The sequence below is a fragment of the Ranitomeya imitator genome, chromosome 1 (genome assembly GCF_032444005.1).
Source record: "Ranitomeya imitator isolate aRanImi1 chromosome 1, aRanImi1.pri, whole genome shotgun sequence".
Taxonomy (NCBI): Eukaryota; Metazoa; Chordata; class Amphibia; order Anura; family Dendrobatidae; genus Ranitomeya; species Ranitomeya imitator.
In genome coordinates this window covers 465874003-465892974 of record NC_091282.1, presented here as the reverse complement: position 1 = coordinate 465892974, position 18972 = coordinate 465874003, and the positions used below count along the sequence as shown (strand labels likewise).

The 18972-nt window shown below is 42.0% G+C and overlaps 1 protein-coding gene across 1 annotated transcript in view; it reads left to right on the top strand.

The window, feature by feature from the left end:
* FREM1 (FRAS1 related extracellular matrix 1) overlaps positions 1–18972 on the top strand; it is a 375192-nt gene that overhangs the window by 219830 nt on the left and 136390 nt on the right. The window contains exons 23-25 of the mRNA XM_069765123.1: positions 3433–3628; positions 8794–9058; positions 12813–13227. Of these exons, the coding sequence (XP_069621224.1) occupies positions 3433–3628; positions 8794–9058; positions 12813–13227 (876 nt within the window). The remainder of the gene's footprint in view (positions 1–3432; positions 3629–8793; positions 9059–12812; positions 13228–18972) is intronic.

The window sequence follows — 18972 nt, the reverse complement described above, 5'->3', positions numbered from 1 at the left end:
GTGCTCTTTTAATGAAAGAAATAAAGGAAAAAAATGTATACTTACCTTCCTGCGTGAGATCGCTGGAGATTACGTGTATCCGCCAGGCCAGGGTGGCTCTGTGCGACAGTGTGGATCCTGCTGTCCAAAGCTGTGAGCTAAACATTTTTTCTTCACACTTTTTCCTTCCACTCAACTTTCCATTAATATGCCTGAATACAGCACTCTGAACAGCCAGCTTCTTTAGCAGTGACCTTTTGTGGCTTACCCTACTGCAAGTCAGCAGTCTTCCCCATGATTGTGGAGCCTACTGAAACAGACTAAGGGACCTTTTTAAACACTTAGGAAGCCTGTTTTTGCTAATTATTCTAATTTACTGAAATAATGACTTTTGGGTTTTTATTGGCCGTAAACCATAAACATTAAGAGAAATAAACTTTTCACATAGATCACTCTGCTTGTAATGTCTCTATATAATACATGAGTTTCACTTTTTGCATTGAATAATTGAAATAAATTAACTTTTTGATGATATTCTAAATTTGCTAAAAGCACCTATATCTGTGTGTGAATAGTGTCACCAATGTACTTGTTATTTAAATTTTGTCCTAGAGATGTAATTTCAAGGATGACATATGCAGGGGAGATTGTTTGTGTAAGCAGCTACATGAAAGCAATATGTACATATGCAAACAATGCTCATAAAGATCCTGGAAATTGAATTCCACAGTCTTCATTTTCTCGCTGTTAAAGGGACTCTGTCACTGGGTTTTTTCTACCTTATCTGAGAGTAAGATAGTATAGAGTATAGTGCAGCGGGGCTGTGGTAGTGCAACTGATAGGCAGGAACCACAGAAAGTTCAACATAGACAGTGTCTTTATTGCAAACTCACATACAGGAGTGATATCCTCCGGATCGCAGCCGGGTTTCCATATATACAATGCGTGTTCCGAACCCATTGCCGTGGATAATAACACCGCCGTGTCTCTTGGGTGCATCAGACGCCTTGAGTTCCCTGGCTCTGTGTTAGCTCCACACAGACCTGGTTTGCACAGAGCCACCTGCTCTGCAGCTTGTAGACTCCAAACTGATACACCCAAGCCAAAACTGACAGATTTTAAATGAAATCGTGGCCATAAGGTCACTTCCAAAACCCGGAGTGAAGAGAGGGATTCGCCCCACTACCAAACCTGCAAATCCCTCTAAAAATAAAAGTCCTTAGCGGGTTTCCTAAAAATCTGACTGAGTCACTACTTGGACCAGGGGCGTAACTACAACACGTGCAGGGGTTGCAATCGCACCCGGGCCCTGTAGCCTAAGGGGCCCTAAAAGTCCCTTTGGCCTATAGAAAAAGACTATTGCTATTAAAGATTTAAAATATTTGAAGGTCCCATTGGAGCTTTCGCCTCGGGGCCCATGAGTTTCAAGTTACGCCACTGACTTGGACCCAATTCTTTTTTTTTTATTTTAGCTTGTGACTCACAGTCATCCTGCTGTGAACACAAGGCACTCCAGCAAGACTGATAGGACTCCATCCGCATCCTGGGGGACACATATTGACCATTGCATATGATCCCCTTCAGTGTCTCACAAGAGAAAGAGACTCTGATTCCAGCGATGTGTCATTTACTGGGCTACTTGCTGAAGTTTTGAAAAGATTATGGTTTTATCTGTTGCAGATCTAGCAGTTCTCTGAATGCTGAGCTCTGTATAACCCCGTCCACATTACTGATTGACAGCTTTCTGTGTACACTGTGCATCGGCAGAAGTTGACACTCAGTGGTGGAGGAAGGGGTATACAGACCTAATTAATATGGAGGACTACTACATGGCAACAGGTTTACTAGTTCTCAAGTGAATCTCCAGCTGATAAAAATGTAATTTTATAAAACTACAGCAAACAGCTTAGAATTAAGCTGAGCAGTAGTACTCAATGTAAAGCAGCAGCCGCAAAAGCAAACAAATTTTTAAGGTGTTGCATTGCAGCGGGGTTGGTGTAGTGCGACAGGCAGGGACCACAGAAGGTTCAACATAAGCAGTGTCTTTATTTTCAGACTCACAAGAGTGATATCCTCTGGATCGCAGCCGGGTTTCCAGAAATACAGTCCGTGTTCAAAACCCAATGGCACCGCCGTGTCTCTTGTGTGCGTCAGCCCCTTGAAGTCCCTGGCTCTGTGTTAGCTCAACACAGACCTGGGTTGCACAGAGCCTCCTGCTCTGCAGCTTGCAAACTCCAAACTCACACACCCAAGACAAACCTGACAGATTTAAATGGAATCGTGCCCATAGAATCTCTTCCAAAACCCGGAGTGGAGAGAGGGATGCACCCCAGTACCAAACCTGTAAATCCCTCTGAAAATAAAAGCCCTTGACGAGTTTTTCTAAAAATCTGACTGAGTCACTATTTGGACCCAATTCACTCTTTCTTTTATTTTGCCTTGTGATTCACAGGCGTTCTGCAGTGAACACAAGGCGCTCCAGGGGGTTTAATATGACTCCGTCTGCATCCTGGGGGACACATATCGACCCTCGCATATGATCCCCCTCACTGCCTCACAGTGTATAAAGAGATAAATAAAATCCCGCAATCTCAATGTATTGTTACCCGTTTATAAATCACTGATGAGGCCACATCTAGAATATTGGATCCAGTTTTGGGCCCCATATTTAAAAAAGGACATTCAGAAAGTCAGTACAAAGGTGGACAACTAGATTATTACAAGGGATGGAAGGCCTCTCATATGAGGAGAGGTTGGAAAAGTTGGGCTTGTTTAGCTTCGAAAAAAGACACCTCAGAGGAGATCTCATTTACATGTATAAATATTTGTGTGGCACATGACTTATTCCTTCCAAGGACTGTCCTGAGGACTAAGGGGCACTCATTATGGGTGGAAGAGAGGCGATTCCTGCAGCTAGATAGAAAAGGATTCTTTACGGTTAGAGCAGTCAGAATGTGGAATGCCCTACCGCAAGAGGTAGTAATGGCAGACACTATAACTGCATTTAAAAAAGGGCTGGATGTTTCCTCGATACACATAACATTGTGGGTTATAGATGATTTAGTGACAAAATGTACAATTGGTGGAGAAAGGTTCAACTTGATGAACCTAGGTCTTTTTTCGACCTATGTAATTAAGTGATATCACTGGAATCAAGGTCTCTGTTCCTACATTATCCTGCTCCCTGATTAAGTGGCAAAAGCCTGGTGACAGATTGTCTTTAAGTGTTCTCTTATTATACAAGTTGTCATCTTTTCCAATTACATATTTACAAAGAAAGATTCATATATAAAATCACTTTTTCTGTAGATTTGGGTCACTAATACAAATTCAACAACTCTTTATGTTGTATATATGACCTAGATGTGATGTTTTCTATACATTTGAAGATTGTATCATGGTTTGAAACGTAATTACTTAAAATATTCTAATGGAAATTTCTGCGCTTGAAAGGTACATGAAAACTGGGTGAATTTAGAGACTGGAATGAAGTGTAGTCAAGAAGACATTGATATGAATCTGGTCAGATATGTCCACAGGGGAACACTTGGTTCAAAAACTGAAGACGGCTTTACGTTCCATCTGTGGGATGGCAGGAACAGGTCTCCTCAGCTACAGTTTCACATCATAGTTAAAGATATGGAGAAGGGTGAGTTGGACAATGTATGACACCATTTGAGAACTCCTAATTTCTGTAGTTAAATTATGAACAAAACGGGAATCTTAATACTTGTATGTAAAATATTTACATGATATTTTCGAAGATGATAAGAAATAGCTAGTGAACCCACTGATCACTATTACTGGGGGCCTTAAGTCTTTTGTGGCTCCTCACTAACATATCCAGTTGACATAAATAAGTGGTTTTACGGCGACCTACCATCAACTCTATGAAAAGGACAAATGCTCTCTCATATTGCTGTTTGCAAGTAATCAGTGTAATTTATGGAAACCTCATTTAATACTAATTACAAAAGGCAAATATTGCTCAATTAATCAAGTTACTCGTAAATGCTGAGAGAATAGATTTACCATTTTGTTCTTCGCTTGCTAAAGGGCAAAATTAAAGTCAGAAAAAGTCTGCTAAACTATTCAACCAAAAAAAAGGCCTGAAAAGCTTACAGTCTATACATTTCCACAGAAATGTTCTTCAGCCAAACAGGAAATACAACTATATTCTTGAATCCTTGTGATGTAATTGTTTGTAATAATTCTGGAAAGCTCCACTGTTTGTGCTACAGATCTTTCTTGCCTTCAGTTTAAGAAATAAGATATTTCTTCCTGTCAGCCATATTAATAGCTATGGGAAGAAATGTCTTTGGCACTAGGTAAACCATGGGTACTTTATGAAAACACTTCTGGCATCTCTTAGGGTGGGTTTACACCACCTGACTTGTGGAAATAAGTGACCACTAGTGATGAGCAAATTTACTCGTAACTCGAGATTTCCCGAGCACGCTCGGGGGTCCTCCGAGTATCCATTAGTGCTCAGAGATTTAGTTTTCCTCACCTCATCTGAATGATTTACATCTGCTAGCCAGCTTGATTACATGTGGGGATTCCCTAGCAACCAGGCAACCCCCACATGTACTTATGCTGGCTAACAGATGTAAATCATTCAGCTGCGGCGATGAAAACTAAATCTCCAAGCACTAAAAAATACTCGGAGGCCCCCGATCGTGCTCGGGAAATCTCAAGTAACGAGTATATTCGCTCATCACTAGTGACCACCGGTTAGCTACTTGTTCATTTATTAGGCAGATGAATTTACAGTGGCCAATTATTGTGAATGAACATTTCTGGGAACACTAGTTTCTCGATAATCGCTCCCGGGTAGTGCTTGTTTGTCTGGTGAAATGATATTTAAGAAGGCTTACAAAATCATTGATCTCTTAAAGCACATCTTCCTACATAACAAGGTGTTGTGCTGCCTAGAACAATGGCACTATGCACACAGAACAATCTATTACTGATCATTCTGAGCACACAGGAAATGTGGTTGGCCTGTTTAAATAGGCTATTAAATGAGCGATGATCAGCAAACCAGTAGCTGATTGGTAGTCGTTTAATGCCGCAAGTCAGGTGGTGAAAACCTGCCTTCAGACAGGTCAACCTAATTTCCTATAGCAAAGAATGAATATTAATAGATTGTTCTGTATGTATAGGCTGCCATTGTTCGAAGCAGCACATGTCTTGTTTACACAGGATAATGTGCTTTCAAAAACGATGATTTTTTTTAATCCTCTCTTTTGAGACATATTGTACTTCGTGGTAGGGGTAAAATTTCTTTGCTATGACTTACCTTTATTTGTTAAAAAATCAGAAATTTGGCAAACATTTTGAAAATTTTGCAATTTTTAAACTTTTAATATTTATGCCCTTAAATCATGCAAATTGTCTCTTCAGAGAAAAAGAGGACTAGAATTCTAGTGCCACCTATTGGAAGTAACAATCCTAACAGTCAATGTCGACCCTATAACGAGCTTTGTCACATGACTTAGGATAAAAGCCAAACCAAAATATCAATTTGCAGACACTGTGTTTTGGGGTACTGCCCCTCCTCAGTGCAAAAGTATGAGAGCTGAGAGAGTCATGTCACACAAAATAGTTAATAAATAACATTTCATACATGTCTACTTTCTATCAGCACAGTTTTTGAATCATAAATTTTTCTTGTTAGGAAGCTATAAGGGTTAAAAGTTGACCAGCGATTTCTAATTTTTCCGAAAAAATATAGAAAATTATTTTTTTTTGGGACCACATCACATTTGAAGAGACTTTGAGGAGCCTACATGGCAGAAAATACCAAAAATTGACACCATTCTATCAACTGTACCCCTCAAGGTACTCAAAACCACATTCAAGAAGTTTATTCAGGTGCTTCACAGGAATTAATGGAATGTGGAAGGAAAAAATAAACATTTAATTTTTTTTCACAAAAAAATTCATTTAGACCCAATTTGTTTAATTTTCATAAGGGTAACTGGAGAAATTGCACCATACAATTTGTTGTGAAATTTCTTTTGAGCATGCCAATACCTCACATGTGGGGGAAAACCACTATTTGGGTGCATGGCAGAGCTTGGAAGGGAAGGAGTGCCATTTGACTTTTTGAATGTGAAATTTGCTGGAATAGTTAGCAGATGCCATGTTGCCTTTGGAGAGCCTCCGATGTGCCTAAACAGTGGAAACCCCCCAACAAGGGACACCATTTGGGAAAATAGACCCCTCAATGAACTTATCTAGATATTTGCTGAGCACCTTGAAACCCCAGGTGCTTCACAGAAGAGTAACAGGAACAAATTGACCCCAAAATTTGTTGTGCAATTTCTCCAAAGTTCACCGATAACGCATATGTGGTCGAAAACTACTTTGGAGGCACAGTGCAAAGCTCAGAAGAGAAGTAGCACCATATTACAGTGCAGATTTTGCTGCACTGGTTTGAGGGTGCCATATCGCATTGGCAGAGCACCTGAAGAGCCAGAACAGCAGAACCCCGGAAAAGTGACCCCATTTTACAAACTGTACCTCTCAATCAATTATCTACGTGTGCAGTGATCATATTAGCACCACAGGTGTGTCACAGAATTTTATACCATTGGGCAGTGAAGAAAAAATAGGTGGGTATTCGATCTGGGAAAGCAAAATTTGCAGAATTTGTTCTGAGGGGCAAGGAGCCATTTTGCTTTTCCAGAGACTTTTTTTGCTACCGGTAATGTGGAACCACCTATATTTCCGTTAACAGATGACAGACCAGAGTGGGGACTTTTTTTTCTTTGGATTGAGTTGAAGCTTTTATTGGGAACATTTTTCATAACATTTTGGAGCATATTTATCCAGCACTTTGTGCTGAGCGCCTACTTTGGGGTTTACATCTAAATCTCCTAGTGACATGATTCAGATGAATCCCCCGAGGGATCCGTTCACTATAATGAGGCAGCAGAGTTACTCTGAACTCCGTCTGGCCAGCGTTGTCAAGCTTTTCAGAAGTACACAAAACTGTGGCCGATGGCACTTTTATGCTTGCATAAAAAGATGGACACCACTGGATTACAGGTCAGACGGCATCCAGAGTGCCTCTATTTGCCCCACTATAATAAAATCTTTCACCAGAGGTTCTGACTGAATTACGTATTTCAGAGATTTACATGGAAACTCCGGTGCAAGCGCTCAGCACAGAGTGCAGGATAAATGTGCACTGGGCCTTACTGCGATCTTTGAGAAGCAGAATGAAAAAATCAACAGCAGGTGTTTTATTTATTTTTTACACTGTTCCTAGTGCGGTATAATTGATTACGCAACTTTATTTTTCTGGTCGGTGCAATTGCAGCGATGCCAGATTTATATCGGGTTTTTATGTTTGGCTGCTGTAACACAATAAAAGACGCTTTTTATTGCAAAAAATAGTTTTTGCATCCCCATATTTTTACTTTTTTACATTGTCCCACGATGGGACATCACAGTATTGTGACAGATTGCTGATCCTCTGCAATACTTCTGCACTGACAGGCAGGGAAGGAGGTGTGTCAGCGCCTGCTCTTAGCAGGCGCTCACAAGACGCGTTCCCTACAGGACCCTGAAGGATCCCGCAGCCATCTTACGGCCGAGGATCTCCATGGAGACCATCAGATCAATGCAATCGTATTGCATTGTTCTGATGGTTGCACACAGGGAGCCCCCTCCCTGCGCGATGCTCCTTGATGTCGCTGTCACTATTGACACTATTGTCTCTATTGACAGCAGCATCAGAGGGGTTAAACCCCCATGATTGGTGCTAGCACAGATTGTTGGCAGTGCTGCAGTGTGTCAGCTCTCACACAGAGCTGACACCGGCACTCAGGGTGAGGCCATGCGATCAATGCACCGTACATACTGTATACTGCTCTTTGCAGGAACGCAACTACCGCAGAGCAGTATATGTATGGCGCATATCGGGGAGGAGTTAAATCAGCGTAAAGTATGACTCCAGCAATTTTTTTATTTTAACGCTGGAGTGGTGCTACTAATATAAGTTCCTTGCCCTAGTATTATACTCACCAGCCACCCTTTTTGTGCTCTTCTTGGCACTGCTCTAATGCTGATACACCATCCTGTAATGGCAACTTTTGACTGAGTGGAAGTCAGTGGTAATGGTCTGAAGCTCTCAGTTTAAGTATTTGAGAGCCTCATTCTGGCTCTCATAGACTTACATTCCATTGTCACTTCCAGCTCCCCAAGCAAACACCGGAATGATACGAAAGGTCACAACTTGCAGAAGACCGACCGGAGCGACGCCAATAAAAGATGAAGATGGTGGCTGGTAAGTATAATACCAGTGAACTTAGATTAGCGGCACCATTCCATCAGTAAAATTTAAAAAAATGCTAGAGTGGTGCTTTAAAAATCATCTCATTTAAACAAACAAGCTTTGCACTCGTTCGTCGGTTGATCAGCAATCTATTTACACTGCAGAATATTAGGAAACAAGTGTTCCTAAGCAAGCTCACTCACAACAGTCAGCCAATTTAAATTAATGTGTCCCACACTCCAAAGACAAACTAATAGGGAATTTAGATTATAAGCCCCAATGGGGAAAGTACCAATATTGTATGTAAAGCTCTGTGGAATTAATGGGATAAAATGCGCTCTGATGCCACTGAAATGTGAAAAGATCATTAGCAGCACTCTGTTATATTTTTCAGTAAAAACAGCTGACTTCATATAATGTGCATAAACATGCTAAATGCTATTTAGGTTGAAAAATGGATAAATTTAAGAAGCCATCAAAATATATGTTACAATAAAATTCTCTATTCCCAATGTTTTTACCACCAGGAGACATTGCAGTATTTGTGAAAACACTTCATGTGTCAAGAGGAGACAGGGTCATCTTAAGCACTAATGTTCTCCTGGCCACCGATGGCACAGACAAGCCAGAAGAGCTGCTCTATGTAGTCTCCTCACCGCCTCAGCACGGGCAGATTGAATATGTTAACCATCATGGAATTCCCATAACAAGCTTCAGTCAGATGGATGTGGCCGCTCAGACTGTCTGCTATGTCCACAATGGCAAAGCTGCAGCTGCTGCTGATATGTTCAAGTAGGTGTCTGGATGGCAAGCCTCTCCTGTCTGTCTTTTCTTTCAGAGCTAGCAGATGATTTATTAACCTAATCTCTCCAGTGCCAGGGGACCACTAGGTAGCCTGGGTTTTCTTGGCACTATAGAAGCATGTAAAGTGTGACTGAATCTTTGTCCTGAAGCTTCCCGAGTCATCTGCTTACACTCTGATGCTTGTTGGGGACTGATCCAATATTTATGTTCAATACGATACCTAAAGTCGTGGTACAATTCTATTTGGGTGCCCACTTTAAGAAATGAGGATAAATCAATTCTTGTAAAGAAGCAACATATTTTGTAGGGATTTAAAAAAGCTGCTCCCAAATATACTGTTTTGCAGTTGCTAATCACTCAGTATTTCAGTTTGCAACTCAACTGGCCAAATCGTTAACTATTTAGGCTGCCGGATCGATGTTCCCCATTAACATGCCCTTCATCAGTCCCGTTGCTCCAATAATCTGATTTCATAAAATGTTCTACCCCCACTTCATATCGAGTGATAAAATATCAGTGATCTTCTATGTTATAAAACATAGAGGACATTAAGCATTGGGGGTGCTGTTGTCAATAATCCTTTAAGAATTAATAACCCAAAATTGGAGACATAAAGTATGAATGCTAATGAAGGTTTTCAGTAGCCCCTGCATCTGGTAGAGGGACGACTGCACCTGGTGTTACACTGTCATCTCACAGGAGATTGTCACCAGTCCAAGTCACTGATATAAAGCCGCTATGGCCAGGCTGTTTTAAAATGAAAATATAATTAGGGACCCTAAAACAAAGACGTGTTCATTTTTTAAAACTCTTTTAATTAACATTTCTAGCTGTTAAAAATCTGGCAGAAACCCCTGAGTCTGCTAACCTGGTGTTCTTCCCTTGGCTGTATTCGGTAGAAGGCCAAAAGAGCCAGGGCAACATCAATTATTGCGTGTCTGAGCGATCAGATTTTATGTTCCACTACTGCATTTTCTGTTCATCAGAAATATTACTATGTATTGTCTGATGCTTCTGGGCTGGAAGAAGAATGTGGCACTTCTTGTTTGGACAGATGACACCGAGTGATTAGCAACCCCTGACATCAGGTGCCGGCAGCACTATGCCAACTACAGACGCAAATGTCCTCCATTTTGACACGCTGGCTTGATTTTGCATTGAATTGGCACTATTTACTGCTCCTGTGCTTTTTTTCCCCTCTTTATCTTTTCAAATTCCATGACAGATGGCAGCCTCTGTAGCCAGTTCCATCACCATGGAGCTGCAGGCAGCACAGAGGATCTGTAATGTTCAATTGAAGATGTGGCCCCTGCTGAGCACCAAAGTCTTTCACTCTCACATTTTAACTGTTTCAGCTTAGTCAATTATTTCTGACTTGTGGGAAGTCTTGTTTTTCTCTATTAGTAAAATTGATTACAAAAATACATAAATAAGTGTATAGATACATAAAATTAATAAATAAATTAAATATGTAAAATAATGGCAGATGCAGTTATCCCATTGCATAAAATATACTGGCACAATTTGTTTTTATTTTCATTTAGTTTAATTTTGGTTGCTAGTTTAGGTTTTATATGTTCATGGTGACCCAAGTTTCTCTTATTTTACATTATTTTGTAGTAACAACTACCAGCCGCCATGACTGTAGTATAAAATGCTTAATATATTATCGAAGAAATTGTGCTTAGTTTCTATGTATGATACGACCAGCAGCACTAAAGATAATGTACTTATAACATATAAGCAAACACTGCATTTATAGCTGGACTGGGAATTTGGACAGATATAAGAGTGGACAAGAGCCTGAAACTTCTGGTAGAAACCGTAGGAGATACACCTTAATGAAACACATACAGTATGTACTGTGAATCTATCACATCAAGCACATTTGTACTTGCGCATAAGTGATAACTTTAGATTCTAAACTCATTACTGGTGCCAAACGAAAGATACTATCTCTGATTGCATAGATATGTGCTAAAGAGTCCAGATAATGGACCGATGTATTGTAATATTATAGTCCTATGTAATGAGGGCCTTACAACTCTCCGGACATACTAGTATTCATAGGAAACTCTGCATTGAGTCATTTTTCTGCTATGTCTCTGGGAAATGTATGAAAAATGTGACAATTTGAAGAGCTCATATGTCCTCATTGATACCATTAAATGACTATAAAAAATGAGAAAAACAGGGCTACTTTCTTTCAGAAACACGAGTATTGCAACTCAACACAAATAACTTAAATTACTAAACAGCATGTATGTGTCATGATCCAGACTGGGTTTTGAGTCCTGTCTTCCCCTTTTTCCGGTCTGGTCATGCCAGGGGTTAACTTTCTCAGCCTTAGTCTGGTCTCAGGTTTGCTATTTATCTCCGCTGTGTCCTGCAGACAATGTCAGTTATAGTTTCTGCCTATAGCGTGTGTAGCTGACTCTATTTGCCCTGATTTGTCCTGCTGCTTGCTTACTGAACCTGTGCTTGTTTATCCCCTCTTCCCTTTCCGACTCTGTGTTCCCCTTTTGTGTATTGACTCGCTGGTTTTGACTTGGCTTGGACCCTGACCTGTTGTTTTGTCTCTTATCTTTGGCATATCTGCTCCTGACTAGTACTGACCCATTTGGCTTGTTATTGACTCTGTGTTTGATTATTCCTTTTGTACTGCGCTATAGTCTTATATCGACCCGGCTTGTTTTGACTGTTCTGCTACCACCTGGTGGTGGCCTCACTGCTGCATTGCAGGTCTGGTCTTGTGTGCAATCCCCCCTCCACTCTATTGCCACCTAGTAGAGCTTGCTATTACCTGCATTGCAGTGGCATGACAGTATGTAAGTACTTGGATAAGAATACAGTAATTAACCAGAGCCAGCATGGGTTTGTAGCAAACAAGTCATGCAAGACTAATCTAATTTCCTTCTATTATGGAATTAGTGACTGGGTGAATCAAGAAAATGCAGTAGATATAGTATATCTTGACTTCAGCAAAGCATTTGATAAAGTATCTCATACTATCCTTAATGAAAAAATTACCAAGACTAAGTACTCCTTCAATGGAAGTCTTCAAACAGAGGCTGGACTGACATCTGTCTGAGATGGTATAGTGAATCCTGCATTGAGCAGGGGGTTGGACTTGATGACAAAGGTGGTCCCTTCCAACTCTAACTAACATTCTATGATTCTATGAACCCAATGAAGTGAATGAAGCTGAGTTCTAATTCCATGAACAACCCATTTTCAGGGGTGTCAGTGTTTCTGAAAGAAAGCAGCCATATTTTCTGTTGCTAGACAGCTTCTTCAAAAATCAATTTTAATTTATTTTTATCTACTCCATTATTTATTTATATTTTTAGATTAAATGCCAGTGAGTTGTCTATGTAATTTGGTACTAGAAAAGTTCATGAGAAGATAATAATACACTATAATCTGTGTATTCCTTCCTTTAATATATGATGTTCATGGTTACTATAGGTATAAAATGCTACTCTTTCTACAATATGCAAATATAAAGTAAGGCTCTATTCACACTGTGTTTATGCAGTGTCTGGGGGTTTTGTCTGAATTAAAAAAATGTGATTCAGACAGAACCCCTGAAGCAATCATAGACACAAACTTAGACCTCAGAACATGAGTTGCCTCAGAAAGCTTGTGGAAAGCCTCCTGAGTAAAGGTATGTTATCATTTCTTTTGTGTAGATGGTGAATCAGGAACACTTGCTGAAGGCTGCCTTGCCTCTTTTTGCTAGATTCCTTGTCAGCAATGGGCTGCGAACAAAGCATGGTACCATGGATATAGCAGTGGACATGGTAGACAAAACTCTTCCAACGCTGTCCAAGAATTATGGTCTTAGACAAGTGAAAGGATCGATGGCGTTGATCACCCCAGAAATTCTTCAGGCAACTGACCCAGATACATCACTGGAGGATATTACATTTTTGTTGGTCAACCTTCCACAATATGGGCAAATATATTTAAGAGGAGCACCAATGCAAAGGAAAAACTTTACCCAGAAAGATATTGATAATATGGATGTTGCCTACAGACATGGAGGACAAGATGCTCAGATAGACAAGTTTTCATTTCTAGTTATGGATAAAACAAATAAAGGATTTATAAAGGATGGACAAGTGCAGATAGATCCTATGACTTTCATTATACAGGTAAGTGTAATAGTGCCCTATAGATAAAGCTATAGCCTTAAAATGTAAACATTTTATTTCAAATATATATTAAAATCAACATGTTTGATAAAACAGATAACAAGAGACATATAAAATTTGTGGAAACACTATGTGCAAACTGTGTGCGGACCAGCCTATGGAGCAATGGCACTATGGGTTTATGTGGAAAAAGGACAACGTATAGGTATATGAAAGATTGATGTAAGTACGCAGTAGAAGGAGGGGGTAAAAAAAAACCCTTTGTGGTTAATTTATCTAAACTTGTGACAATTTAGGTAAAAATTGTACATAGCCTAAGTAAAATAAATGGCCAATAAGGTAGAAGAGCAGTGGTGCTCACAGCAGTGAGGTATATAATTGTAAGGTGCAAGTGCAGCCTAATAAACGATCAAGGGGTTAAATTACCCCTAGTAGGACAACCACATATAACCCAAAAACTAAATCGCCCAGTGGCGTAGGCACATTACCTCCGTTGGCGTGGACCGGTTCCCCGACGCGCGTTTCGCGTGCAGCTTTCTCAAAGGGTAAGTGTGGAGTGTGTTATGTGTGGGGAGCTTTATATCATGCGTGTGGCGGACATTAGTGGCAGCAGCTGTGTAGTGGCGCTCCAGCAGGGAACATCTGCCGACGTCACCGGGTCTCGGCGTAATGCGGCGTCGGAACTCCTCCCCGGTCAACGCGTCAGAGCAGGGAGGCAGGACCGGGCCGCTACAGACGCGTCGCCCCGGCAACGCTAAGGCAGGGAACCCGGAAGGAGCGCTCACTGCTGGAACTGCAGTACGGGCTGTGAAGCAATGAACCTAGCTGCGGATGGACTAGAAAGAAAGGGGATGCTGAAGGTGAGTGCAATAAATGCCGGGAATAAGTGCACATAGAAGCCATGGGCTTTAAAGTGCCAGGCCAATGAATGGGGCCATGTTTGAAGCCTACACAAAGAGGGCATTGTACCAGAGTAATAAAAGATGGCAAAAGGAGGATATCATGCATGGCCTATGCTCTATGGTGGCTTCACCAATACTGATGTCCAAAATTTATCAATTCATCAGTATATACTTATTTTCTGCTTTATTCCAACTTCTGGAAAACTTTTTATCATTGTCTTTCTGGTCTTATTTAATGTGCAATGAGTGACTTAGTTTCAGAGTAATTTACTGAGGCTAAATAAAAACAGCCCAGACATGGTTGTAAAGAGATTAGCTGCATTCACATGGCCTCTACTGTACAGCCCCCCAACTCAATTCTAGACTTTAGATCTGTAAAACACTTGCATTTCTTCTCATCATGAAGCTAACTTTGTGCTAGCGATATCTTTATTTCTAGAAGTAGCTGACAAGATGATGACATCTATTTAGTTGTTGTTTTCACAAAGTGCGTAAAGTATGAATGTGCAAAATAGATAAAAAGTAGCATACATTTTATTATATCACTGTTTCCTTTGATGGTATAACTGTGATGCTAATCACTGCTTACTGGGGTCAAATACGAAAAGAGCTTGCTGTAAACTGAGGGTAAAAACAAAGTGTCGTTAGGTCACGGTTCGAGGTCAGGGTTACAGGTAGCAGATCAAGACAAAGAGGCTAGGCAAAAAGATGGTCAGAGGCTCATTCCAAGGTCAGTGTTATGCTCCCGCCTTCCTCGCCACATGTTTCTCATACTTACCATGCTGCGGCGTCCCGGCGCGTCCCTGCTCGCTTCCGGTCTCCTGCTCTTCCTGCGCGATCGGCTGCTGCTCCTCCTTTTGGTGCGCGCGCGCTCTGGGTTCTATGGCGCACACGCACACATCTCTCATTGATCCTGGCTGTGTCTTCTGCGCCGCTCTGTGCACTCTGACCCGGAAGGTATGCCTTTGCTCTCTTCATCAGGCCGCCTCTTCCCCTCAGCAGTGCCTGATTGTCATTTGTGATCTACAAGTGTATTTGGCTCCACGTCTCTCCTGTGTTCCTTCCTGCCTTCTTGTTCGCCGCTCACCTCCCGTTGCTGTATCCTTTAGCTAATCCTGGTCTTCTTCTTTTCTCCTTCCTAGTACCTGCTTTCATCCTGTCCGTTTTCCAGTGTCCTTGCCTGCCTGCCTCCGTCCTCCACCTAGTCCATTTTCCAGTCTCCAGCCTGTCTGCCCGTGTCCTCCCTCCGGTCCCTGCTCCCGCGTCTTGCCTTCCTGCTCATCCTCTCCGTCCAGTCCATATTACCACGCTCTCCCTGTTTTTTGTCTCGTTAGTCCTTACTGATCCCTATTAGTTGCCTTCTTGTCCGTCCTTCCTTACCAGCTGCCGTGGCGATAGTCTCCCTCGGGTCTGCCCCTAACGCTCCCTGTATAGGGGGGGTGCACTTGGTCAGCTCGCCCATAGGAGGTTCGTTGTCACGGTCCAGTGGGTCCACCCTATAGTCTACTCTCCACAGTTAATCCTCACAGTCAGGCAGCAACAGATCAGAAACAGAGCACAGCAATATAAGGCAATACAAACACCACTGAGCTAAGGCTATGACTGGCAGCAATCAGATACAGACAGGCAGCTAAGTAGCCAGGTAAAAACCCAGGACAGGAGACACTTGAAGGACACCCAGCATGGCCAAGCCCCAATTGGATGGCTGGATTGTCATTCTCAACACTGACAGCTTAACATGCCCCTGTCCCAGACTGGACAGCTGAAGTGTCACTCACTGCATCAAAGACACAATGAAGGGTGGAATTATGACAGTACCAATCTTAGGCTGGCCATACCCTTTACAGTATAATTTTTTTTTTTTTTGTAATTCTTTATTTAATTGAATTTTCAACATAAAATAAAGAGGGCTTAGATCAGCAAATCTCAAGGATTACAGTGAAGAAGAAAAACTTTTTGATTGTTCCATTAAATAACAAGTAACCAGTTATGAAGAAAGAAGCAGCAGGAACAACTACTTAGAAAGATGCTGGGTATAAGCCAAGGAACTGTTTAACTGTGGAAAAAACAATTTTCAGGTATAAATAAAAAAGTGATTATAATATCAGCTCCATAAAACTGGAACAGGATCTTCTGGACGCCTGTAAAGATGAGACATTAGGACTATTAAAAGTAACTGAAAGCAAAAAGAATCGGGCATAAGGTCTTACAGTCTTACATATAGACAATGAAAATGAACTGGTTTAAAATAACTAATTTGAGTTGAGTTCGGGCTCAAGCACTGCGGCATCGGGGTTACGCACAAAATCTTAAAAGCAGACAGAGGGTCAGGAAATAATGAAATACCAGAGTACAGGAAATAAGTGTATGGTAGAGTTAAAGGGGAATGTATGAGTTGTTTTTCCAAGGATGCCAAGTAATTAGAAACTTTTCGTGTGTGCGGGATTCCCAGCTGGTCAACTCTTCCATTCTATAGAGATCTTGAACTTTATTTATCCATTCGTTCAATGTAGGGGGAGACGACTGTCTCCAGTGTATTGGGATCAAGTGTATTGCCGCTGCTAACAAAAGAGGGAGTAAGTCATAGGTTTGAACAAATTTGTAGGGAGTGAAAGCAAAACTTCTTGGGGTGTTAGATCTCGTTTAATTTGACCTAAATGGCGTAGGTATTTATTTATATCAGACCAGTATTTGGAGATAATTGGGCATAGCCAGAAAATATGAGCTAAGGAACCTACCGAACTCAAGCACCTCCAGCAGAGAGTCGAATCAGTCAAGCCTAGATAAAATAGTCTTTCCAGGGTTCTATACCATCGTGAAAGGATTTTAAAGCCATTTTCCTGTAGTAAAATACATCTTGAAAAGCCACCTTTATAGTATAATTTGCCAAAAGTTATTCTCTAGCTGAACTTGAATGCTATCTGAACAGAGAGGAGAGTAATCCTCAGATTCCTCATGCAGGTGCTTATCTCCCTTAGGCTGGTCTTGCATATATTTTCTGCAGCCAAAACCTGGTAGCTAGAGTAGAGCGACCTTGACCTTTTTAGAGTCGAGCCGGGTTTCGCGAAACCCGACTATCTCAAAAGTCGGGTCGAGTGAAATCGGCCGATTATGACGTAAAGTCGGGATCGACCGAAACACGAAACCCAATGCAAGTCAATGGGGCAGCATAGTCGGCAGTGAGTGGGGGCCAGGAAAACACCTAGAGTGCCCATTTTAATGCCAAAACCATGCATTCTTCTTAATGAAGCTTGTCAATCTTAATTTCCCTTATAATAATAGTTAAGGTAAGGTAAGTATTTAAACTTTGCAAGTGCTGTGATCCTGAGCAAGCAGGGGGGGCCCACTCGTTGGCATTGGCACTGGCACAGGGCCCCTCAAAGTACGGCGGTGTGTTTGCACGGCAGGGGCGCCTCCCACCGGCAGCGACACTTTTGCGTACTATGAGGGGCCCTGTGCCAGTGACGTCGCCAACGAGTATTCCTCCCCCCACCTGATGAAGGAAAAGGCACTTTCATCTGCACCTTCCTCTTTGTCCCCGTGTAAGGTGGTATGGTATGTGGGAAGAGGAACCTGACTTTCAGCAGGGTCACAATCTTGCTGTGTAGCGTGCACGGGGAATGTTGCGTTATGGGTCAATGTACCAGCAGACTCATCTATCACTGGCTGGGCAATGGGCAGGATGAGGAGGAAACACAGATATAGGCCCAAAGAATAAAGTGGTTTAAATGCAGTTCAAAATTGGTAAGAGGACTAACCAGGGGGCATTGCTTTGTTCAGTGGAGGACAACTGTAATGAGAGGCTGACACAGAGAGTAGGCCCAAATCAGTAATTAGTCTAAATGCAGTTCGAAATTGGCAACAGTAGTAAACAGGCGGCACAGCTTTGTTCAGTGGAGGAGAACAGCAAGGAGCGGCAGACACCAATAGTAGGCCCCAACCCAACTAGTAGGCCAAATGCAGTCTAACATTAACAACTACTTAACGAGAGCCTGAAAATGGAATTTCAGGACAGGAAACCAGGAGAACAGCAAGGAGCGGCAGACACTGTTAGTAGGCCCCAACCCAACTAGTAGGCCAAATGCAGTTGTTCCATTTAACAACTATTTAACAAGAGCCTGAAGATAGAAGCTCAGGAAAGGCAACCTGGAGAACACCTTGGAGCGGAAGACACCGTCTCTACAACCCAGACCCAACTTGTAGGCCGAATGCAGTGTTGTTTTCAACAACTACTTAAGAAGAGCCTCAAGATTGAAGCAATGGGGAGGCAACCTGGGGAACACCTTGGAGTGGAACACACCGTCTCTACACCCCTGACCCAACTTGTAGGCCGCATGCAGTGTTGTTTTCAACAACTACTAAACGAGAGCCAGAAGATTAAAGCAATGGAGAGGCAACCTGGAGAACACCTTGGAGCGGCAGACACTGGTAGTAGGCCCCAACCCAAGTACTAGCCCCACTGCAGTTAGATTTACAAAAAAATACTAAACGAGAGCCTGAAGATCAAAGCTCAGAAAAGGCAACCCGGAGAACACCTTGGAGCGGTAGACACTGGTAGTAGGCCCCAACCCAAGTACTAGCCCCACTGCAGTTAGAATTAAAAAAAACTACTAAACGAGAGCCTGAAGATCAAAGCTCAGAAAAGGCAACCCGGAGAACACCTTGGAGCGGCAGACACTGGTAGTAGGCCCCAACCCAAGTACTAGCCCCACTGCAGTTAGATTTAAAAAAACCTACAAAACGAGAGCCTGAAGATCAAAGCTCAGAAAAGGCAACCCGGAGAACACCTTGGAGCGGCAGACACTGGTAGTAGGCCCCAACCCAAGTACTAGCCCCACTGCAG